Source organism: Leopardus geoffroyi, chromosome B4 (genome assembly GCF_018350155.1).
Source record: "Leopardus geoffroyi isolate Oge1 chromosome B4, O.geoffroyi_Oge1_pat1.0, whole genome shotgun sequence".
Classification (NCBI taxonomy): Eukaryota; Metazoa; Chordata; class Mammalia; order Carnivora; family Felidae; genus Leopardus; species Leopardus geoffroyi.
This window is the reverse complement of record NC_059341.1, coordinates 130,592,984-130,613,430: the sequence shown is the minus strand read 5'-3', so window position 1 is coordinate 130,613,430 and position 20,447 is coordinate 130,592,984. Positions and strand designations below refer to the sequence as shown.

Sequence of the window (20,447 nt, the reverse complement as noted above, 5' to 3'; positions counted from 1 at the left end):
GAGGGGCAGAAAGAGAGAGGGAGACACAGAATCCAAAGCAGGCTCTGGCCTCCCAAGCTGTCAGTGCAGAGCCCGACGCGGGGCTCGGAACTCACGGACCGTGATATCATGACCTCAGCTGAAGTTGGCCGCTTATAACCGACTGAGCCACTCAGGCGCCCCTGTTCGTTTTTAAGTTAAGTCAAAATAGAATCTAAAGTTCTATTCATTTTCCCCCGATCTTTTTTCTTTCTGTTCATTAGATTGGAGAATTTGTGTGGAGGCCTCTTTCGGTCTGCTCGTTCTTTGCTCCACCATACTGCGTCAACTGTTGAGCATCTCAGTGTATTTTTTACTTCAGTTATTGTACTTTCCAGTTCTGCAATCCTCATTTGTGATTTCTGTTTCTCCGTAGAGACTGTCACATTTCCTTCAGTTCTCTGAATACGTGTGGAACTGCCACTTTGGAGTCATCCGCTAAATCCCACATCCAGGCCCACTAGCTACTGCTTGTTTTCTGGAGTCCGAGCCCCACTTTCCTGTGTCTTTACAGGTCTTGTAATTTTTCAGCGAGCTGGACGCGTTAGTAATATATTTCAGCAACTCCGAAGCGTCATTTACGCTGTTGAAAGGTGTAGGTGTTCTCACGCGTGTGTGTTTTAAGTAATTTGCCTGAACTTAAACGGTGGAATGTGACTCCTCGGTGGTGTGCAGCCACTGCCGGCTCCGCTTGGCAATTCTCCCTCCCCTTTTCACTCTTTAGCCTGGCTAGGAGTTGCCCGCGAGTCCCCGTAGCTCGGTGGCCGGCCAGTGATTGGGGCAGAGGTGGTGTTTAAGTGCCTCGTGCTTGTACAGCCTCCACCCTCTGTGGACCATCTGTCTGTGGGTTGGGTGGTGGCTTCAGAGGCCAGCCAGTTCTCAGGGCTGCTCGGCCTGGTCTCTGTCTCCCCTCCTCACGCCTGTAGCTGCGTGGTCAGCCCCACATGTGAGGAGAGCGTATCCGGCTCCTGTGCGGTTCTGTTTTCCAGGATCTCCCCTCCACGCCCCTGGCTGCTCCCCCACTCACCTCGATCAGACCACAAGCTCACGCTGGAAGAACTCTGTCCCCTGTTAGATCCCTACCAAACCTGACAGAGCTGTGGGTTTTTACCGCCCCCACCTCCCCACCACCCACTCCCACTGTCGCCCCGAGTGCCCCACGTCGAGTTCACCCCTTCTGGCGCACAGCTACTGGTTTTCACGGCCCCAGCCCTGTACTGATAAAAACTAGTGAAGTTCTCTCCCGCAGAACTGAGGGATTGGGGTGGTGACGGGGAGGGGGGGGTGCAGGTTGGAGTAGCCACAGGCAGGGTCTCTAGCCTCTTGCAGGCCTTACCCTAAGCACTAGCAGTTTTTCAAGAAAAAAAAGTTTTGTTTAATTTTAGAGAGAGCACCAGTGGAGGAGAGGGGCAGAGAGAGAGAGAGAGAGAGAGAGAGAGAGAAATCTTAACCAGGCTCCAGGCTCAGCGTGGAGCCTGGCTCAGGGCTTGATCCCATGACCTTAGGATCATGACGTGAGCCAGAATCAAGAGTCAGACGCTCAACCAACTGAGCCACCCAGGCACCCCATTTTTCTTCTTCTTCTTTTTTTTTTTTAAGATTTTATTTTATTAAGTAATCTCTGCACCCAGCCTGGAGCTCACACTCCCGACCCTGAGATCAAGAGTCTCATGTTGTACCAACTGAGCCAACCCAGGAGCCCCTAACCTTTGTTTACATAAGAAAAATCTCTATAACTCACCTTTAGCCAAAACCTTGAGAAATGTCTGCTCATCTTCTTGGAGCCTTAGGTTCCTTCGGGAAAGTGCAGAATTGACCAACCTGACAGTTCTCTACACAGCATTAGCTTCGGCCAACTGAGCCACCCAGGCGCCCCTCAAGAAATTCGTGTGTTTGTTATTCACCTTTGACTGATTTCCGGAATCTGAAATGGCTGTTGGACAGTCTCGTCCCGCTTTCTTACTGTTGTCTTGTTTTGGGGAGAGGAGTTACCGGCCTGTTCACGCTGTCTTGGCCAGCACTGCCCTCGCTGAGTCCTCTCCCGGCAGCTCACAGTTCCTCACCGCACCCCTCCTCACCACTGCCCTGACTGCCACCAGCTCCCGTTGTTTCACAGGCCCGCATTCCAGCTTTTCGACGCCAGTGTTGAGGGCAAGTTCTGTTCCTTAATCCAAACCTGTGCGGTTAAGATTTCTGTTTCTCACCCCTAGTAGAAACTATTCACTATATGACTTTGCATTATATCGACTAATTTGAGGTCCTAAAGAAATCCTGAAATAAAATTAGGAATCCATGTGTAGCGACTGTGAATTGATTGTGCTAAGGAGAAAATGGAAGCTCCTTGAGCCATTTCTACAGACACAGATGGCACACGTTCTATAACTTTAGGAAGTTACTAACAATAAAATGGGAAAATATTAGGAGGCTCTGGCTGAAGATGCTTCTTACATGTTTGGGGTTTTTTTCCTTTTTTTTTAATTTTTAAATAAAAATTTTTAAAAAATAAATATTTTTATTATTACTTTTTTTAATGCTTATTTATTTTTGAGAGAGTGCAAGTTGGGGAGGGGCAGAGTGGGGACCAAAGGATCCGAAGTGGGCTCTTGCTGACAGGCTGACCGCAGCGAGCCCGACGCGGGGCTTGAACTCTTGAACCGTAAGATCATGACCTGAGCCCAAAGTGGGACGCTTAACTGACGGAGCCACCCAGGCACCCCGTGGTTAAGTGTACCTTTAAACGGGAGTGTGAATTCACTGCTCATAAGCCATTTGCCTTTGGAAGTTGTGAATGTGTGGGTGTTCAGGGGATGCGTGTGGAGAGGGAAAGACTGAGCAGCAGAACAGCGCATCATAAAACTTAGATATGACAACATCATAGATTATTCTGTTAAACTTTTACTATCTACTCACACGTTTCTTAAAACGGACCTGGTAGTTCCTGGGGCCAATTAAATTCAAAAGGTAGGTAGGAAGCATTGTTATTTAACCACGAACTGATACCTTAAATGTCTGTAGCACTTTGTTGAAAGATTGCTTCCGCAAACAGTATTTTATTGTGGTTCATAAACTAGCCCCTTGTGCGTGTGAGGGTTTTACAGTCGGGGAATTCAGAGTCCGTTCTCCCCTCTCGGCCACTTGGATGCCCCATCTCCTGTGGTCCTCACAGCAGGCACCCGTGTATCTCTTCCCATTCAGTCCAGGCGTCCGCTCTATTGGGAAGCCTTGGGAAGCCTTGCTTGGTTTTCCTAGGCTAAGCCAAGCGTTTCTTTCATTTAGGCTCACGTCGATTCCTGAGCCGACCTCTTTCCGTGGAACTTACTGTGATGTTTTTTGTTCACTTTCGTCTTCCTAATTAAACTGTAAGGTCTTCAAGTTCATCTTTGCAGTCTCTGACTTATCACAGTGCCTGGCACTTGATAGTTACTCAGTAACACTTTCTCAGGTTGGGGGCGGGGGGCGGGTGGTGGTTAAGGGAGATACGGTGTGCCATGGGAGGTCTGAGGAGGGAGATGCTGAGGCTGCTAGGGGCAGGTGGCACTGATCTGGGCCTCGTACTAAGAGTGGTTAGAATTGGAACATGCGCGGGTGATGGTGGGAAGAATTGGGAAAGCCATCTCTCAAAGCAAAGTTAGAGATGGGCAAGATCAAAGTGTCCTTGGATAAAAGCACGTTTCCATTAGATGAAGCTTTGGGTGTTTGGTGGTTACAGAGGAAAATAAGGTGGGAGAAAAAGTCGCTTGAGTACAAATTGGGAAGAGTATTTGAATGCCTGGCTGAGAAACATTATCGAAGGTTCCTAAGCAAGGAAGGGGAAGTGAGCAGAACTGTGCTTTTGGAAGACCCATCTGTTGCATATACCAGATGAGGAGAGAAGCAGGGGACGGGTTAGGAGAGTCTTACGAGCCTCTGGACTAGGGGCTCCAGGTGTTATGTAGAGGAGGGGTGAACGGAAGAGAAATTGTCAAGGTAGAATACACAGGATTTGACAGCTGATTGAATGAGTAAAACAAGGAGAGCGGAGTCAAAGATTGTGTCCTTACTGCAAGAACTGTCTCGAATAAACCATTTCACCTCCTAGATTTCAGTTTCCTCATCTACCACGTGAAGCCAGTGTTGCCTACCTGACAGTATTGTATTGAAAAGAAATTAGAAGTGCTTTGGAAATTACTAGTGTAAATAGTTCTTTAATTGCTTTTTTTTTAAACCATCTTTTAAAATCAGTCGTTCTTTGATGTCCTTGATTTGTGCTTTTTATTATTGTGAGCTGCAGCGATACCATCATAGAGACCTTGTTTACGTCGAATAGTTCCATCTTGGTGGCAAGAACCAAAAAAAAAAAGGACTTCCAGGAAAATGAGAAACAAGCAATGGAATGTGGAATTTTATTTCTAAAACGTACTTCAGAAGTTGATTTTCACATTGGGCTAGAAGCTTCTTGTGCCCTTAAGACAAGAGCCTGTTTTGACAGTCAGTAGGTCCCATACCGTGCATTAGCAAAGAGATAGCGGTCAGGGGTCCCTCCTGGGGCTGCAGAGGCCTGATTACCCCCGCGCCTGCCTGCAGAGAAGAAAGGACCTCAGTTGCCGTCCGTTTAGATACTCTCCCAAGTGCTGGCAGGCACAAATAGCTGAAGTATTTGAAGGAGACAAGCTTTGATGAGGAATCCACAGATGAGGTTTGAATTTGTATATGGACTCTACCTAGCTAGTGGATCATCCTCTCCTTGAGGGCAGGAGTTACTACAAGCTCTCCTCTTATTATTCCCACTGGCATATAATGGATGTTTCATAAGTGTTTTTGTGTGGGGGGCAAAAAAAGCTTACAGAGGCAGTTCAGCATCCGTGCCCGGTTAGTAGGAAATGTTAGTGACATCATTTGAGGTATTTAAACAGCTGCTGATGGCTCTGGGGCAGAGATGTGAAGGCGCAGCGGAGGGGCCTGCCTTTACACTGTCGCCCATAGGCCCTGCAGCCCTCCTCGGTGGTGAGCCTTGGAGCACACCCGAATTACAGGTAACTAGGACACCGTGCTTCGCATCACCCCGTTTCTTCACTTTGTTGCACACCCTTTCTCTGGAGTCGAAGCCAGATTTTCTCTCACCGCTCTCCTATCAGGAGATCAGTCTCCCCATCCTCCACGGAATTAACCACGGACCCCCGTACTTGCAAGTGCCCTGGGGAGGGGTGTCCCGCTACCACAGAGCCGAGAAGTGGTAGCCCTTAACGTGGGTCTGTTGGCCCAGATGAGGATTTCTGGAACATAATGGGAAGAATGGGGCCTAGATCTTTGTCTCACGTTGTGCGTTGTGGGGCCATGTTACCCTCAGCCTGCAGCGTAGGCATCATCATTAGCACGTTCTGTTTCCGAGCTAGAGTTAGAAGGCCTGGGACTGAGGAATTTATTCACCCGGCTGTCCACTCTTCCAGGAGAGGCCCTGATGTGGAGCCGACACGAACCATCCACACTTGTCAGTTTAGCAGAGTGGGGGTGCTTGTGAGCCGCTGGGCGGTGGCAGAGCTGGGTCCACGAGCGCACTGCAGGCTGGCGTGACGATGCAGGAGTTGCTACAGAAAACCACACTCAGAGCCAGGCGTGGATACTCTCCGGCAGAGAAAATTTCCCTTTGGGCCATGACGCCCAAGACACCTTTCAGCACATTGTTACTGTTGTTAGCCTTGTGATCCATTCATTCATTTGCTATCCACCCCGCCCCAGCAACTAGAACTACACAGAGTTGGGGATGGTGATTCTTGAACGCAGACCGTTACAGCTAGCTAGTGACAGAGCCAGAACTCAGGAAATCTGCTTTCAGTCAAATGCTTTTTTTCTGCTTCCCCATGCAAATTACAAAAAATAAAGGTGTCCACAGGGATGGTCTTGTTAGCTTCCACTCATTCTTTGACCTCAAGCCTAAGAACTCCAACTAGAACATACAGATTTCTTTCATTCTAAAATGTACATTAGGATATTAAACATTCAGTTAAGGATGAAGGTTTTAATTGAGGTGATCTGTGTGTTCACTGTTTTATGTTATATACAAAATTTTTCTGTAGTTCTTACTCCCGGTTTACAAACAGTAAGTGACTTGTTGTGGTTTTTATTTCACAGGGTGATATCAGTTTATGATGATATTACATGTACAGATGATGCCTTTTGTAATTCCTTTTTTATAGCACTTTGACCCACTGAGAAAAAGGAACTAGATATTTTCTAAAGAAAATTGAATTACTAGTTAACTGGAAAAAAAAAAGAAAAAAAAAGCTTTGCTTATATTTAAATGACCAAACAGCACTAGATTTCTCAGAATTTGGATGGTCACAGCAGTATTCTTTTTCTTTTATATTTTTTATAATGTTTTATTTATTTTTGAGAGAGAGAGACAGAGTGCAAGTGGAGGAGGGGCAGAGAGAGGGGTGGGGGGGAGACACACAATCCGAAGCAGTCTCCAGGGCTCCGAGCTGTCCGCACAGAGCCCAACGCAGGGCTTGAGTGTTGAACTCACAGACCATGAGATCATGACCTGAGCTGAAGTTGGATGCTTAACTGATTAAGCCACCCAGGTGGCTTAATACCCCTTAAGCATTTCTTTTTAAAATAACTAAATCCAAAAGTAATTTTTCTTGAGTAGGGAATTGCTCTACACAGATGCAATTTCAGTTTTCCGTGCCTTAAAAAATTGTGTTTGGTGGTGGCATTAGATAAAATTATTTTGTATTCAACATATGATAAATGGTCCTATTAGCATGTTCGTTTAGCACTGTGAAATACCCGGATTTTCAGTAAATAAACATATGGGCCAAGATTTCACTTTTTAGAAAAATATTAAATCACGTTAGGGCATTTTACTCTTTAAGAAGGAATTCATATGATCTAATTCCACCCAGTTTTAACCTATCACATACTCCATTATAAATATTTATAAAAATGCCTTTAATGCTAACAAACCTTGGGACATCTGGGTGGCTCAGTCAGTTGAGTGTCTGTCTCTCGACTTTAGCTCAGGTCATGATCTCACTCATGGTTTGTGGTTTTGAGCCCCACGTCAGGCTCTGTGCTGACAGCACGGTGCCTGCTTGGGATTCTCTCCTCCTCTCTCTCTGCTCCTCCCCTGCTTGCTCTCTCTCTCTCTCAAAAGATAAATAAAAGTGAAAAAAAAAATTGCTAGTGGTGGGTCAACATGGGTTGTAGGCAGTGTAAAATGACATGATGAAAAGTAACCCAGGGCACCTGGGTGGCTCAGTCGGTTAAGCAACTGACTTCGACTCAGGTCACGTTCTCACGGTTCGTGGGTTTGAGCCCCGCATTGGGCTCTGTGCTGACAGCTCGGAGCCTGGAGCCTCTTCGGATTCTGTGTCTCCCTCTCTCTCTGTCCCTCCCCCACCTGTGCTCAGTCTTTGTCTCTCTCTGTCTCTCTCTCTCTCTCTCTCTCAAAAATAAATAAAATGTAAAAAATTTAAAAAATTAAAAAAAAAAAGTAACCCAACCCACTCTCTACAATATTATCAGGAAAAAAAAACAAAAAAGTGTTTAAAGCTGTTTTAAAAAACATCTTTTTATTATATAATATTGTGGTTGTGGTGAGGGAGCATGCTGGAGCCCTGGAAATCAGATTGAGTTGAGTTTAGCTACCAGCTCCCTCCATTTGCTAAATGTGTAACCATCGGAAAATTATTACTCTAATGCTCATTTTCCTCATCTGTAAAAATGGTGATGATCGTTCCTACCTGATAGGGTTTTTTTTGCCTTAAATGAGAAAATGAATAGCAGGTACTTAGGATAATGCTTGGCACATAGTAAGTGTGCAAAAAGCATTAGCTACAAGGCTGTTTTTATATAATTATTTCAGAGAAGGCATTCTAGGCAACCTCGATTTATAAAATGATACAAGGGCACTTGGGCGGCTCAGTTGGTTGAGCATTTGGCTCCTGGTTTCGACTCATCATGCTCTCATTGATGGTTCCCGGGTTTGAGCCCTGCTTCAGTCTCTGTGCTGACAGCATGGGACCTGCTTAGGATTTTCTCTCCCTCTCTCTCTGCCCCTCCCCCCTTTAACAGAAATAAATAAACTTAAAAAAAAGATACAAATTAATAGGCCATCCAATTCTCTTTCTCTGTTACTCCATTTTCTTCCTTCACCTGCTTGGGAGCTACTCCTCTAAGAGCCATCCTGATAAAAGCAGTATTTTCCTAAGTGAATTTTGTAGCCTGCTTTAGAAAAATAAATGAATGAATTGCATGTGTAACATGTTTCAGGAGAAAGGTGAGTTCTCTCTTCAGAATTCACAGGAAACTTGTTGACTTTGTTTAATCTAGTATTTCCCATATTTATTTGACCATGAAGCCATATTCTACAACATACCAGGTAATATCCTGTAGAATTTATACCCATTGTGAAATATTGCTCTATGATTTTTTAAAAAAAATTTAAATGCTTATTTATTTATTTCCAGACGGAGAGCTAGAGAGCGAGCAGGGGAGAGGCAGAGAGAGAGGGAGACAGAGAATCCCAAGCAGGGTCTGCACTGTCATTTTAGAGCCCGATACAAGTTTCAAACTCACGAACTGTGAGACCATGACCTGAGCCAAAATCAAAAGTTGGATGCTTAGCCAACTGAGCCACCCAGGCTCCCCTTGCTCTATGGTTTTTGAAACACACACACACACACACACACACACACACACACACACACTCTTTAGATGTGCCTAAAGCTACTTTGGGAATGATCTTTCCATTAGATTTTCTTGGGTATAAAATACACCACAGTCTTAGTTGATACAAATTTGAATCATTCAACTTTGAAATAATGTAATGTAGAAAAATTAATGAAATTTCACTTTTGTGTAAATTTTTAACTGTTATAACCAAATTTAAAATTACACAGGTCTTATTGGCTTTATTCAGTGATTCATGAGTTGGGTTGCATCCAATCTAAGCAGATAGAAAGGAGCTCAGAAGAGCTGTACAAGGCAAGAGATTTGATAGGCAGAAGGAGCAGGAACAAGGAAGTTGGACTGGGCATTTGCTGATTGGTTAAAGCAAGGTTGCTTTCCTTATATGGAAAGTAGGGGAGTCTTGGAGCCAAGTCAGGTACGTTGTGCTGATTGGTTGACCTAGGCCTTGCTTTTCTGGGAGAGCCCAGCAAAGCAATGTAGTTCACTTTTGGTTTGCTCAACTGGGGCCTGTTGGCATGAGTGACTCCCTCTTGGACACAGTCTGGTTCCTTTAACAGAACCAATGTGAATACTCTCACATAACTAATAATTATATTCATAATTCTTGTTAATAATTGCCTCATTTCAAAGCTGTGTGAATTATATGGCAATTCACAAGACAGCTCTGCTTTTAGCAATTAATAGAAAGGTCTGTCCTTGGATAAGTTTAGTCTGGAATTCTGCCGTTTTTAGAACCTTGTCCCTTGCACCATGTGTGACCGACTTTATAATCAATATTGTGAAAATATCTGATTCATCCTATGAAGAGGATCCACTTAAACCCTAACTGAAGACCAGCCCCCACCCAAAAGAAATTGAACCCAACTAGGAATCCTCCTTTTGTTCTCAAAACGGTGAGATCTTCAGGGAAAATGCCGCAGGGGATGGCACTTTATGTGGCTTACTTTTTGTGAGTAACTTACAAATGTAAGTTAAAACTGTTTCTAATTTGAGAGTAGATAATCGTAATATCAGATTAGGTGTTTTGTTTTGTTTTTTTTCCTTTGCCATGGCGATAATTTGAAATGAATGGACTTTTCAGCCCATTTCTGATTTTTAGAAGTTGTCCAACCCACCTGTTGAATACAGACACAAGTACCTACCTACATTTATGTCTTCGTACAGTCCTTAAACCAACTAGACATTCTTGGTGTTTTAATATTCTTCAGGGTTTAGGATCTGACATCTCCAAATACCTTTTCCCTTCTTTTTGACTTCTTATTTTGAAATAAACGTAGACTTACAGTAAAGTGGCGAAAATAGCACAAAAAATTTCTGGATGTCCTTCATCTAACTTCTCCTAGTGTCGACACCTTACACAGATACAGTACAGTTTTCGGGGCACCTGGGGGGCTCAGTTGGTTAAGAATCTGAGTCTCAGTCTCAGCTCCGGTCTTGATGTCAGGGTCATGAGGTCAAGCCCCTTACTGGGTTCTGCGCTGGGCAGGAAGCCTACTTTAGGAAAAAAAAAAAAAAAAAGATACTGTACAGTCTTCCAGACCAGGCAGTAAGAAGTGTTGATACAGTAATGTTAAGGCAAAACAGAGTCCTTACTTCAATTTTACCAGTTTTTCCACTAACGTTCCTTTTTTCTGTCCTAAATCCAGTTTGGGATCCCACACTGCTGTTAGTTGTCATGTCTCCTTATCCCCAAATCTTTTAATCATCTTCAACTTACATCTGAAGTAGTTCCAGGCTCTGGAGAACAGGGAAAGGAAAACACTGTGTATTTACACACTTGCCGTTAGCTGATAACCATGTCTCATTTTCGAGGTCTCTGCTTTCTCTCCTGCAGCCTTTCGTGTGTGCGTTGGCTAAGGGCTGTAATGCAGGCTCTTCTTCTTGAGATACAAAGGTTATTTTGAAAGCAAAGCAATATTTGCCAAAATATTTTATACATGTCAGCTCAAAACACACATAAGCTGGGTTGCATAGACACAGAACACTGTGTGGTAGTTTCATGTTACTTTTGAAAACCTCCATCTAATTTGGAGTCCTCCAAAAATGGTTTTTGTGTCTGTGTGATTTTAGGGTTATAAACCAATAAGAACAGGAGAATTATAGGAACAGGGGAATTAATAATTTTGGAAGCTAGAAAGCAGATGTCCCAATTAGCGACTAACTTAGCAGACCCACGTGAACTTACTTCTAAGCCAGTTGTTCCATTTACGCCACAGAAATTTCACAGGAGTGAAACTGACAGCTCTGGTTGGAAGACTGGGCGACTCTTGCCTGGACTGCCTGCCTGACCTAGTCAAGAGGAAAGATGTAACGATGTACCTGTCAGGGATTTCCCTAACAGATTGCTTGCCTAACTGAACTAGAATGAATCAAAGTCCTCAGGCCCCTGCACCCCAGTCATTCAGAACTACTGGCTTTCTAGCTACCTTCCCCCACTCAGTTCTTAATTGTGAGCAGACAACCCAAGATAGCTGGATTCCTGAGGGAAGCCTACAGCGTGCAAAACAGAACGAAAAGAATCAAAAAAGAAATTGGGAATAAGAGGAACCTTTTTCTAATCCAAAACAATAACCTGTAGCCTCGGAGAGATGAAGAGAAGATACCACCATCTGCTAAACCAAGAGTGAAGTTTAAAAGGGGTGGAGAGTGGGGGATTCAGAGAAGAGCCCTTGAAATTAAAAACATGGCAACAAAATGAAAAAAATCTTTGTTGGAGGGCTGGAAGATGAGATTGAAGAAGCAGAGGTCTACCGTTACAGTCTTAATCCACAATTACAAAATCTAAAAATGTTCTGAAAATCAGGTGAATGCACATAAAGAAATATCACTGTCCCAAGTCTCACTGAGTTGTATTATGGTTTATACACCCATTACCTTTCTAAAATCCTAAAACTTCTGAATTCTGATATGCCTTGGCCCCAGAGTTTTCAGATAAGGAATTAAAGACCTATATCCCAGAAAATAGAAGCTAAAGGCAGAGAGAGAGAAAATAAAAGAAAGCGATAAGAAAATTAAGAGGACCAATCCAGAATATCCAGTGTCTAATAATGCAAGTTCCAGAAGGACAACATGTATAGGGTTGGAGTCATCGATAATTAAAGAAAACTTCTCGGGACTGAAGGACATTAATTTCCAACTTAAAAAAGACCACAGAATTACCAGCCAAATAGACTAAAATAAACCCACATTAAGCTTTCCTTCTTTCTCCTATGTTCATCTGTTTCTTAAATTCCACGTATGAGTGAAATCGTATGGTATTTGTCTTTCTCTGACTTATTTCACTTAGCATAATACACTCTAGTTCCATCTGTATCATTACAAATGACAACATTTCATTCTTTTTCATCACTAAGTAGTATTCCATTGTGTGTATGTGTATGTGTGTGTGTATGTGTGTGTGTACGTGTGTACACATTACATCTTTTTTATTCCTTCATCGGTCGATGGACATTTGGGCTCGTTCCATAATTTAGCTATTGTTGATAGCGCTGCTATAAACATTGGGGTGCATGTGCCCCTTCAAATCAGTATTTTTGTGTATTTTTGGTATCCCTTGGATAAAGACCTAATAGTGCAATTGTTGGGTTATAGGGTAGTTCTATTTTTAACTTGCCGAAGAAACTCTACACTGTTTTCCAGAGTAGCTGTGCCAGTTTGCATTCCCACCAACAGTATAAGAGGGTTCCCCTTTCCCCACAGCTTCACCAACATCTGTTGTTTCCTGAGTTGTTAATTTTAGCCATTCTGACTATCTCATTGTGGTGTTGATATGTATTTTCCTGATGATGAGCAATGTTGAGCATTTTTTCATGTGTCTGTTAGCCCTATCTGTATGTCTTCTTTGAGGAAATGTCTGTTCATGTCTTCTGCCCATGTCTTTTTTTTTTTTTAATTTTTTTTTAATGTTTATTTATTTTTGAGAGAGGCAGAGACAGAATGTGAGTGGGTTAGGGACAGAGAGAGAGGAAGACACAACCCAAAGCAGGCTCCAGGCTCTGAGCCATCAGCACAGAGCCCAATGCAGGGCTCGAACTCACAGAGCTGTGAGATCATGATCTGAGCTGAAGTCAGATGCTTAACCAACTGAGCCACCCAGGCACCCCTCTTCTGCCCATGTCTTAACTGGATTATTTTTTGGGGTGTTAAGTTTGACAAGTTCTCTATAGATTTTTGGATACTATCCCTTTATCCAACATTCATAGCGGAAGGGAAGGAAAAATAAGATAACAGAGAGGGAGGCAAACCATAAGAGACTCTTAACTACAGAGAACGAACGAGGGTTGCTGGAGGGGAGGTTGGCAGGAGATGGGCTAAATGGGTGATAGGCATTAAGGAGGGCACCAGTTGGGATGAACACTGGGTTTTATGTGTAAGTTGTGAATCTCACTGGGTTCTACTCCTGAGACCAGTACTACACTATATGGTAACTAATGTGAATTTAAGTAAAATCTTGGGAAAAATAAATAAGCAGTCAATCAATCAGTCAGCCAACCAGCCAACCAACCCACCCACCCACCTTAAAGCATACCACTATGAAATTTTAGAACACTAGACACACTGGACAAGCTCCAAACCAGAGAGAATGGGGAGAAAGAACACGTTCGGATTTCTGAACAGCAGCACTGGAAACTACACAACAGTTGAGAGTTGCCTTCAGAGTTCTAAAGGAATTTTTTTCAACCTCCAATTCTATACCCTGTCAAACTATCATTAAAATGGGTTGATTCAGTAGATGTTCTCAGACATGAATCAGATTCTCAAGAAATTTACTGTGCTGAATTAAGTTTTCTCTTTTCCTCTGCCTCCCTATCAGCCTCACATAGGCAAAAATAAGAAATGAAGTCCTCTCAGAAAACAAAAGGAAAAATAAATTTTGAAGAAAATGGGTAATCCATAAATTTTATTCCTGAATTAATCAAAACCTTCCTTACTATCTTGGATTACATGTTAAGTGTTACTCCGATAGAGACTTGGGCAGTAATACTTCATCTTGTATTGCCCACAACTCTCTTCCAGGCCATACCAGCACATTTGTTCACAGTGTATAGTTAAGATTTATTTCCATTGTTTCATAGAGAAGTCAGAAAATCTCTTTCGCAGTTACAAGAATTTGAAAAGTGTGAGTTAATCAAACCAAAACGTTTTTAGTTCTCATTTCTAGATTGCGGCTTTGAGACTTAAAAATCTCACTCGCTCTTTGGTGTAAAAAGCCCTGTGCTCCTGTGTGGTATATACAGACAGCCAGACCCCACTGGGGCAGCTGGGTTGTTTAAAGAGTAGATATGTAGACAGTAGTCCCAGGAGGGTGCCAGCAGTGCTGCTGCCAGCCCTCGCTGTGAACTCTCAGGGCACAGACTCTAGCCCCTTCTGTTATCATCCTCTGCCCAGTGAATAAATTAGGTCAGAAAATGACCACAGAAGGGAAGAACAGAACCTTGGGAGGTTGGTTGTACAGTCAAGAGAGCTGCTCAGTAGCTAACAGTAGAAAATAAAGCAAACTGGGGCACCTGGGTGGCTCAGTCGGTGAAGCGTCCAACTTCGGCTCAGGTCACGATCTCGCGGTCCATGAGTTCGAGCCCCGCGTCAGGCTCTGGGCTGATGGCTCAGAGCCTGGAGCCTGCTTCCGATTCTGTGTCTCCTTCTCTCTCTGCCCCTCCCCCGTTCATGCTCTGTCTCTGTGTCAAAAATAAATAAACGTTAAAAAATATTTTTTTTAAAAAAAGAAAATAAAGCAAACTAATGGTGTACACTGAGGTTTTTCTCAGAGCAGTTCAGTTGTCCACTTTTCACAAAGATACAGCCTAAAAAGTGTCACTTTTTCTCTCTGATTTGTCTGTTTCAACAATTAGTAGTTGATATTGAGGTAACTTAATGGTGAGGATGTCAAATGGGAAGTATCTGGCTTAATTACATTCAATGTACATTTCCTTCTCCTCTGTCCACTGTCTACAGAAATCTGCTTTTCAGCCCCTTTGAGTATCAGTTTGGTAGTGTGCCTTTGCAGGTTTTCTTTCCTCTTGCCTTTACTCCCTTCGTGGGCTGACCTGCTTCTCTTCCCTCAAGATCGAGAATACGTGTCACTCTTGTATAGCTTTCCCTGTCCCTTACCCTCCTGCCTGCCTCTAGCCCCGAGGAAGTCTTGCTCCTCCAGGTGAGGGCGCTGAGAAAGAGAGTGGGATCCACAAGTGCTCTCCCTTCTAATGAGAAGAGTGCAGGTGTCGTGCTGGCCAGGATGATACTTAGTACGTGAAAGTCCGCCACCTAGTTCTCAGTTCCTGCTCTGCCACTTAATGTGTGACCTTGGGCACCTACTTAATCTATCTGTGCCTTACTTTCTGCCTCTGTCAATTGGGATAATAATAGTGCCTGCTGCATAGATTATTGTGAGGATTAGAAAAGACAGTACATGACATAGTAGTGAAGAGCATGTACTCGGGGGCCAAACTCCCTGTGTTTGAATCCCTAATCCACTGCTTAGGCGGTCTTTGTGTTTCTCAGATTCCTCATCTGAAAAGTGGGGTAAAAAAAACGGCACCACCCAAAAAAATGCTTGGGTGGCTCAGTCAGTTGAGCACCTGACTTGATTTCGGCTCAGGTCATGATCCCAGGGCTGTGGGATCAAGCCCCATAAGAGATTTTCTCTCTCTCTCTCTCTCTCTCTTTCTCTCTCTCTCTCTCTCCCTCTCCCCCTCCCTCCCACTCCCCCCTCCCTCCCCTCCCCCCCCACTTGCACTCTTCCAGTCTCTCTCTCAAATTAAAAAAAAAAAAAAAAAGGACCTTCTACATTCTCATGTTTACAAAAATGCCATGTTAGGGTTGTTGCAAGCATTACATGAATTAAAATACATAAAATGTAGGTCAGTGTCTGGCAAATAGTAAACACTATGTATTAACTATTGTTAAAAGGCTTACAGAAGAGTCTATCCTATAGTATGCACTCAAGAAATAGTTGCTATTTAACAAGGAGTTCCCATTTTTCAACAAAGTTCTGTAAGTGGAAAGCAGATTTAAAGAGAAGAAAGCAAATTAAAGCCACCATATAATGCCAGTGCCTTCCACCAGGATAGTTACAATGAAAAGGACGATACTAAGCACAACTAGAATTTTTGCAGCTATCCACAGTTAGTATAAGTTAGTACAGCCACTTGGGAAAACGTGTGTTAAGGCTGAACTTACACGTGTCCTTAACCCAGCAAATCCTGGATGCATATGCACCCAACAGAAATGGCTGTTTGTGCGCACCAAAAGACAAGAATGTCACAAGAATATTTATAGGAACATTATCCTTAATAGCCAAAAACTGGAAGCAGCTCGAATAAGTCCTGTATGTTTATAAAATAGATGAATAGATGAATTACAGTAATGTGTGTATGTGTATTACACAGAATAAACGAAGGCAAACAAAAGAGTACATGCTGTTTAGTTCCTTTTCTTTCTTCCTTCTTTTCTTTCTCTTTTCTTTTCTTTTCTCTTCTTTTCTTTTGTCTTTTCCTTTCCTTTCCTTTCCTTTCCTTTCCTTTCCTTTCCTTTCCTTTCCTTTCCTTTCCTTTCCTTTCCCTTTTTTTCTTTCCTTTCCTTTCCTCTTTTTTTCTTTCCTTTCCTTTCCTCTTTTCTTTTTCCTTTCCTTTCCTCTCCTCTCCTCTCCTCTCCTCTCCTCTCTTTTCTTTTTTCTTTCATTTTCTTTTCTTTTCTTTTTTCTTTTCTTTTCTTTCTTATCTTTCACACCTAAACTAATCTATGGAGTTAGAAGTCAGGGCAGTGAGTCCCTTTCACACGGGGACAGTGACTGGAATGCTCCTGGTGTTCTGTTGGCTTGATCTGGCTTGATGGTTACATGCTTGTATATTCTTTGTGAAATTTCATTCATGCTTATGATTTGTGCATTTGTGTCTATGTATGTTAAACTTCAGTTTTAAAATTTATATTAAATCAGAAGACTTAAGAATTTTGGAAATGTTAATTTCTCAACTTGCCAAATGTCCCTGAAATTAAAGACTTTATATTTTTTTTAAATGTGGGTATGAACTACAAGGCCAGAAAATTATCCAGTCTGACCTCTAATCTTCTTCTTAAATTGTGTCTTCAAGGCTGTAAAAACTTTAAGTAACAAATATCTTGGGCAACATACTTTGAAATAATCATTCATTTTCATTTCGTCTGCCACCTCACATATATATTACAGATTACCTGGATTACATGTAGATGTTATATATAAAACTTTGGTTTGGAGCTAGAGTCCATCTTTTCAGCTTTTATCAGAGTGAAACATTGACAGCCTGCAGATAAGATCTGGTGGTTTTAAAGTTTGATTGAAGGGGCACCTGGGTGTCTCAGTCGGTTAAGCGTCCAACTTCAGCTCAGGTCATGATCTCGCAGTGCGTGAGTTCAAGCCCCATGTCGGGCTCTGTGCTGTTGCTCAGAGCCTGGAGCCTGCTTTGGATTCTGTGTCTCCCTCTCTCTCTGCCCTTCCCCCACTCGTGCTTTGTCTCTCTCGCTCTCTCAAAAATAAATAAACATTAGAAAAAGTTTTAAGTTTGATTGAAGACATAGTTTTATGGGCTCCAGCTGTGAGATGTAAGAGGCAAGTCTGAAGGTGCTTGAATGAGCATTAGTCGTAATTGATGCTCATGCTTATTGCTTTGGTGTCCGTGATGCCGTTTTAGCAACTTAGTGAATTTCATCTTTGAAATGGAATTTGTTTTGTTTAGTCTGCATTGTGCCCAGATTGGTGATTGAAAACCTTACACTTTCGCAGAACATTGCTTCATGGCTCTTCCCTTTTCTGCTATTTTTATATCACATGAATCATTGCACATTTAAGCCATCTGCAAGGCCTGAATGGAATGAGATAAAAGCTGCCATCACTTAGATTGACAGTCGAAAAGCTGGCATTTATTCCACGTTTATTCCTGATTATCTTTTATATTTTAAAGTCTCGAACTTCATTTCAAGTTGGTTGGTAATGTCTCTGAGCCAAAAGTATCTGTGATTCACAAGTTTCTTTTACTTGAACATTGGGTCAGAGGGAGGGGATCTGTTCTGCGTCACTCAGAAGAATCTGTTAGGGACTCAGTTGTAACTCACTTGAGATAATAAGAACAGCGAGTTCCACTCTTGTTTTAAAAGTATGTTGGTTTCATCAGCACAGCGAGCCCTCCAGTTTGGCAGGCACTTCATAGGGAATAGTAAAAACACAAGGTTCCTAAATTGCCAGATGAATACTTCAGAATAAATGTGTTTTGAATACCTAGAATGTATCACACCCTTTAGATAATGGTCAAAAGTATTTCTCAGCATAGCCACTTTTTCAAGGATTTATCGGGGAAATAATGTCTGGGGTGTTGCTTTAAAAGAGATTGAGGATTAAAAGTACACACCACGCTTGTACACACTGACCTAGCGCTTACCCTCGTCTAGTAGGTTACGCAGGGCCCGCAAGGCCTGTCCCGGCAGATTTTGTATAGTGGGGCTTTGCTCTGGGCTGCAGGAGCTTGGGGTCCCTGTGCTGACGTCAGCTGGAATCACATGGATTAGGAGGAGCGTGCGGATTGGGTTCCTTCAGGTTGAAACCAAATGCCCACTGTAATTAGGTGTCTCCTCTTTGTGGATATTACGATACTTTGGTGACCCGGTAGTCATAAACTCTGGAACTCATAGAGGGCACGAAACATGAAAATACTCCCCTGTTTCCTGAAACGATAGACCAAAAACACAGTGATCACCTCAGCTAAGTATAATAGACTCTTCGTTTTCAAAATGGAAAGATTTCAGACATGGAAAACTCTACTAAGAATCAAAGACTAATGGTACGGTTTTTATGTCTTTCCTACCTAACAGATCTCCATGTGATCTTGGGCATTAGTATTTAGTATTTCTGTTTAGCATTTTGGTTTTCTCCCATTTCACTAATGTACTGTAAATACTCAAAAGACCTAAATTTTCTTTGTAAACTATAGCAGTTTGAACACAGGTAACATTTTGATTTGTTTTTTTTCCCCTCTGAAGGGACAACTTGTAATTTTTGCTTAAAGATTGTTTGAGAACAACCGGGGCTGGGAATGTTCATTATTTTACACAATTCTTGCGAAGTAATCGTATTTCTTTTCCACTCAACGTTGTCTGTTTCTTTGCTTAGCAGACAGAAGGGGGCGCACAGACAGACGGCCAGCAGTCACAGACACAAAGTAGTGAGAACTCAGAGAGCAAATCTACCCCGAAACGGCTGCATGTCTCTAATATTCCCTTCCGCTTCCGGGACCCCGACCTCCGACAGATGTTTGGGGTAAGTCTCTGAAGTCCCTTTGTGGGTTTAGCAATGACAATTTAATGTGATCCGCCAGGCGTGTTATAAGTCATCAGGACCTTAGGATAAGACTGCAGACAGATTGAGGTAAATCAGTGTTTCCATCAGTCTTCAGGAACTTCCGTCACCTAGTGCCATCACTCCTGTCATCCTAGACAATGGCTGTGCAGGTTCTCACATACACAAGGCGACCGTGCAACCCGGTTTGCCCGGGACCAAGGGGTTTTGTGGGACATGAGCCATTCAGTATTAAAATCAGGAAAGAGACAGGAATCCTTACCTTTCAGAGTGTTACGAGCTCAACGACTTAATGTTTGGGAAGCAGAAAGTACCTATGTTTTGCTTTTACTTCCTTGCTCATAACTCAACAGCGTCAAGACCAATGTCTAAAAATCAGGAGTAGGGGGTTAGTTTGCTCCCTCTGACGTGTTCTTCCAGCCACTCGCTTCCTCCTGGAATCGCCATCATGAAGACAAAGTAGAATAGCAAAGGTTTCAGTTGTTGGAAAGTGAATGGCTGCTGGAAATCTTCGGGTTTTTTCTGGGCTCATGTGTTGTTGCCTGCTTTAATTCGAGCAGGCTCTTAACTTGACGTAGGAGTGAGAGATCATGGTTTAAAAAAAACCTTTGCTGTTGTAGCTGCACGGTGCTTTGGCAGAAAAGCAGGTGCCCCGCTTGAAGTCTCGGCTGTGGCCTCTTCGTGGTGACAAGACCCTGGAGCAGTTTTGTCACTGACCGCTGAGTACCTGGAGTATTTTCTACACTGAAGCCAAGGCCAGCGTTGAGATTTAATAACGTTCTTGAAGTACTTGACGAACCTTTTTAGAGAAAATGGTAGCCAGCTGTTCATCTCCACAGAAAAGAGAGCAACAGAAACCATAAAGGGCAGCGTAAAGAATTTAGGTTATATTTAAGAGGAAGTTTCCCAGGAGTATGAGTTCTCTAGTGGACTCTACTGAAGGTTCTCTGCTGAACAGAAATAATACGGAATCCTAGTCTCTGGAGATCGGTGAAAATGGAGTATATTCTCATGTGCTGCAAGCGTGTTTTCTCTGGAGTCAGAAAAATTGTATGCGTTAAAGGGCTGCCTAGGCTGGTTATCAGTGATTTCTTGAGATGTGTTATCCTATACGGCTGCTAGGTGCACGCACAAAAACTTCTTGCAAGGGACACCTGCTAGGGTTGCTCGGTCTTCCCCTGCCTGGTTAACAGCTCTGTCTCGGGAGGACAGCACTGGTAAAGAGCAGGGACTCCACGCTCCATTTTCTTAGCTCTGCAGACTTGACGAATGGCTTCCCTCAGCCTTGTTTTCCTTAACCATTAAAGGAAGGCAGCCCTCGCCAGCAGGATGGTATAAGGACGCATTAGAAAATGTAAAAGGAAGCAAACTCTAAAACACCACTCAAATCTTAGTTTTTTGGATAGTCCTAGAAGTAAAATTAAATACCCTCCTA

General features: G+C 43.0%; 1 protein-coding gene across 41 annotated transcripts in view; it reads left to right on the top strand.

Moving 5' to 3' along the window:
* The window catches only part of RBFOX2 (RNA binding fox-1 homolog 2), a 287,044-nt gene that overhangs the window by 227,115 nt on the left and 39,482 nt on the right, over positions 1-20,447 (top strand). For 27 of the 41 annotated variants that reach the window (XR_006709578.1, XM_045466979.1, XM_045466984.1 and 24 more), the window contains one exon: positions 18,827-18,973. Coding sequence is in view for 40 of the 41 variants with exons in the window: in XM_045466979.1 (XP_045322935.1) it covers positions 18,827-18,973 (147 nt within the window). In the remaining variant the exon portion in view is untranslated. The remainder of the gene's footprint in view (positions 1-18,826; positions 18,974-20,447) is intronic. The other 14 variants (XM_045466982.1, XM_045466980.1, XM_045466985.1 and 11 more) reach the window with 1 other exon arrangement.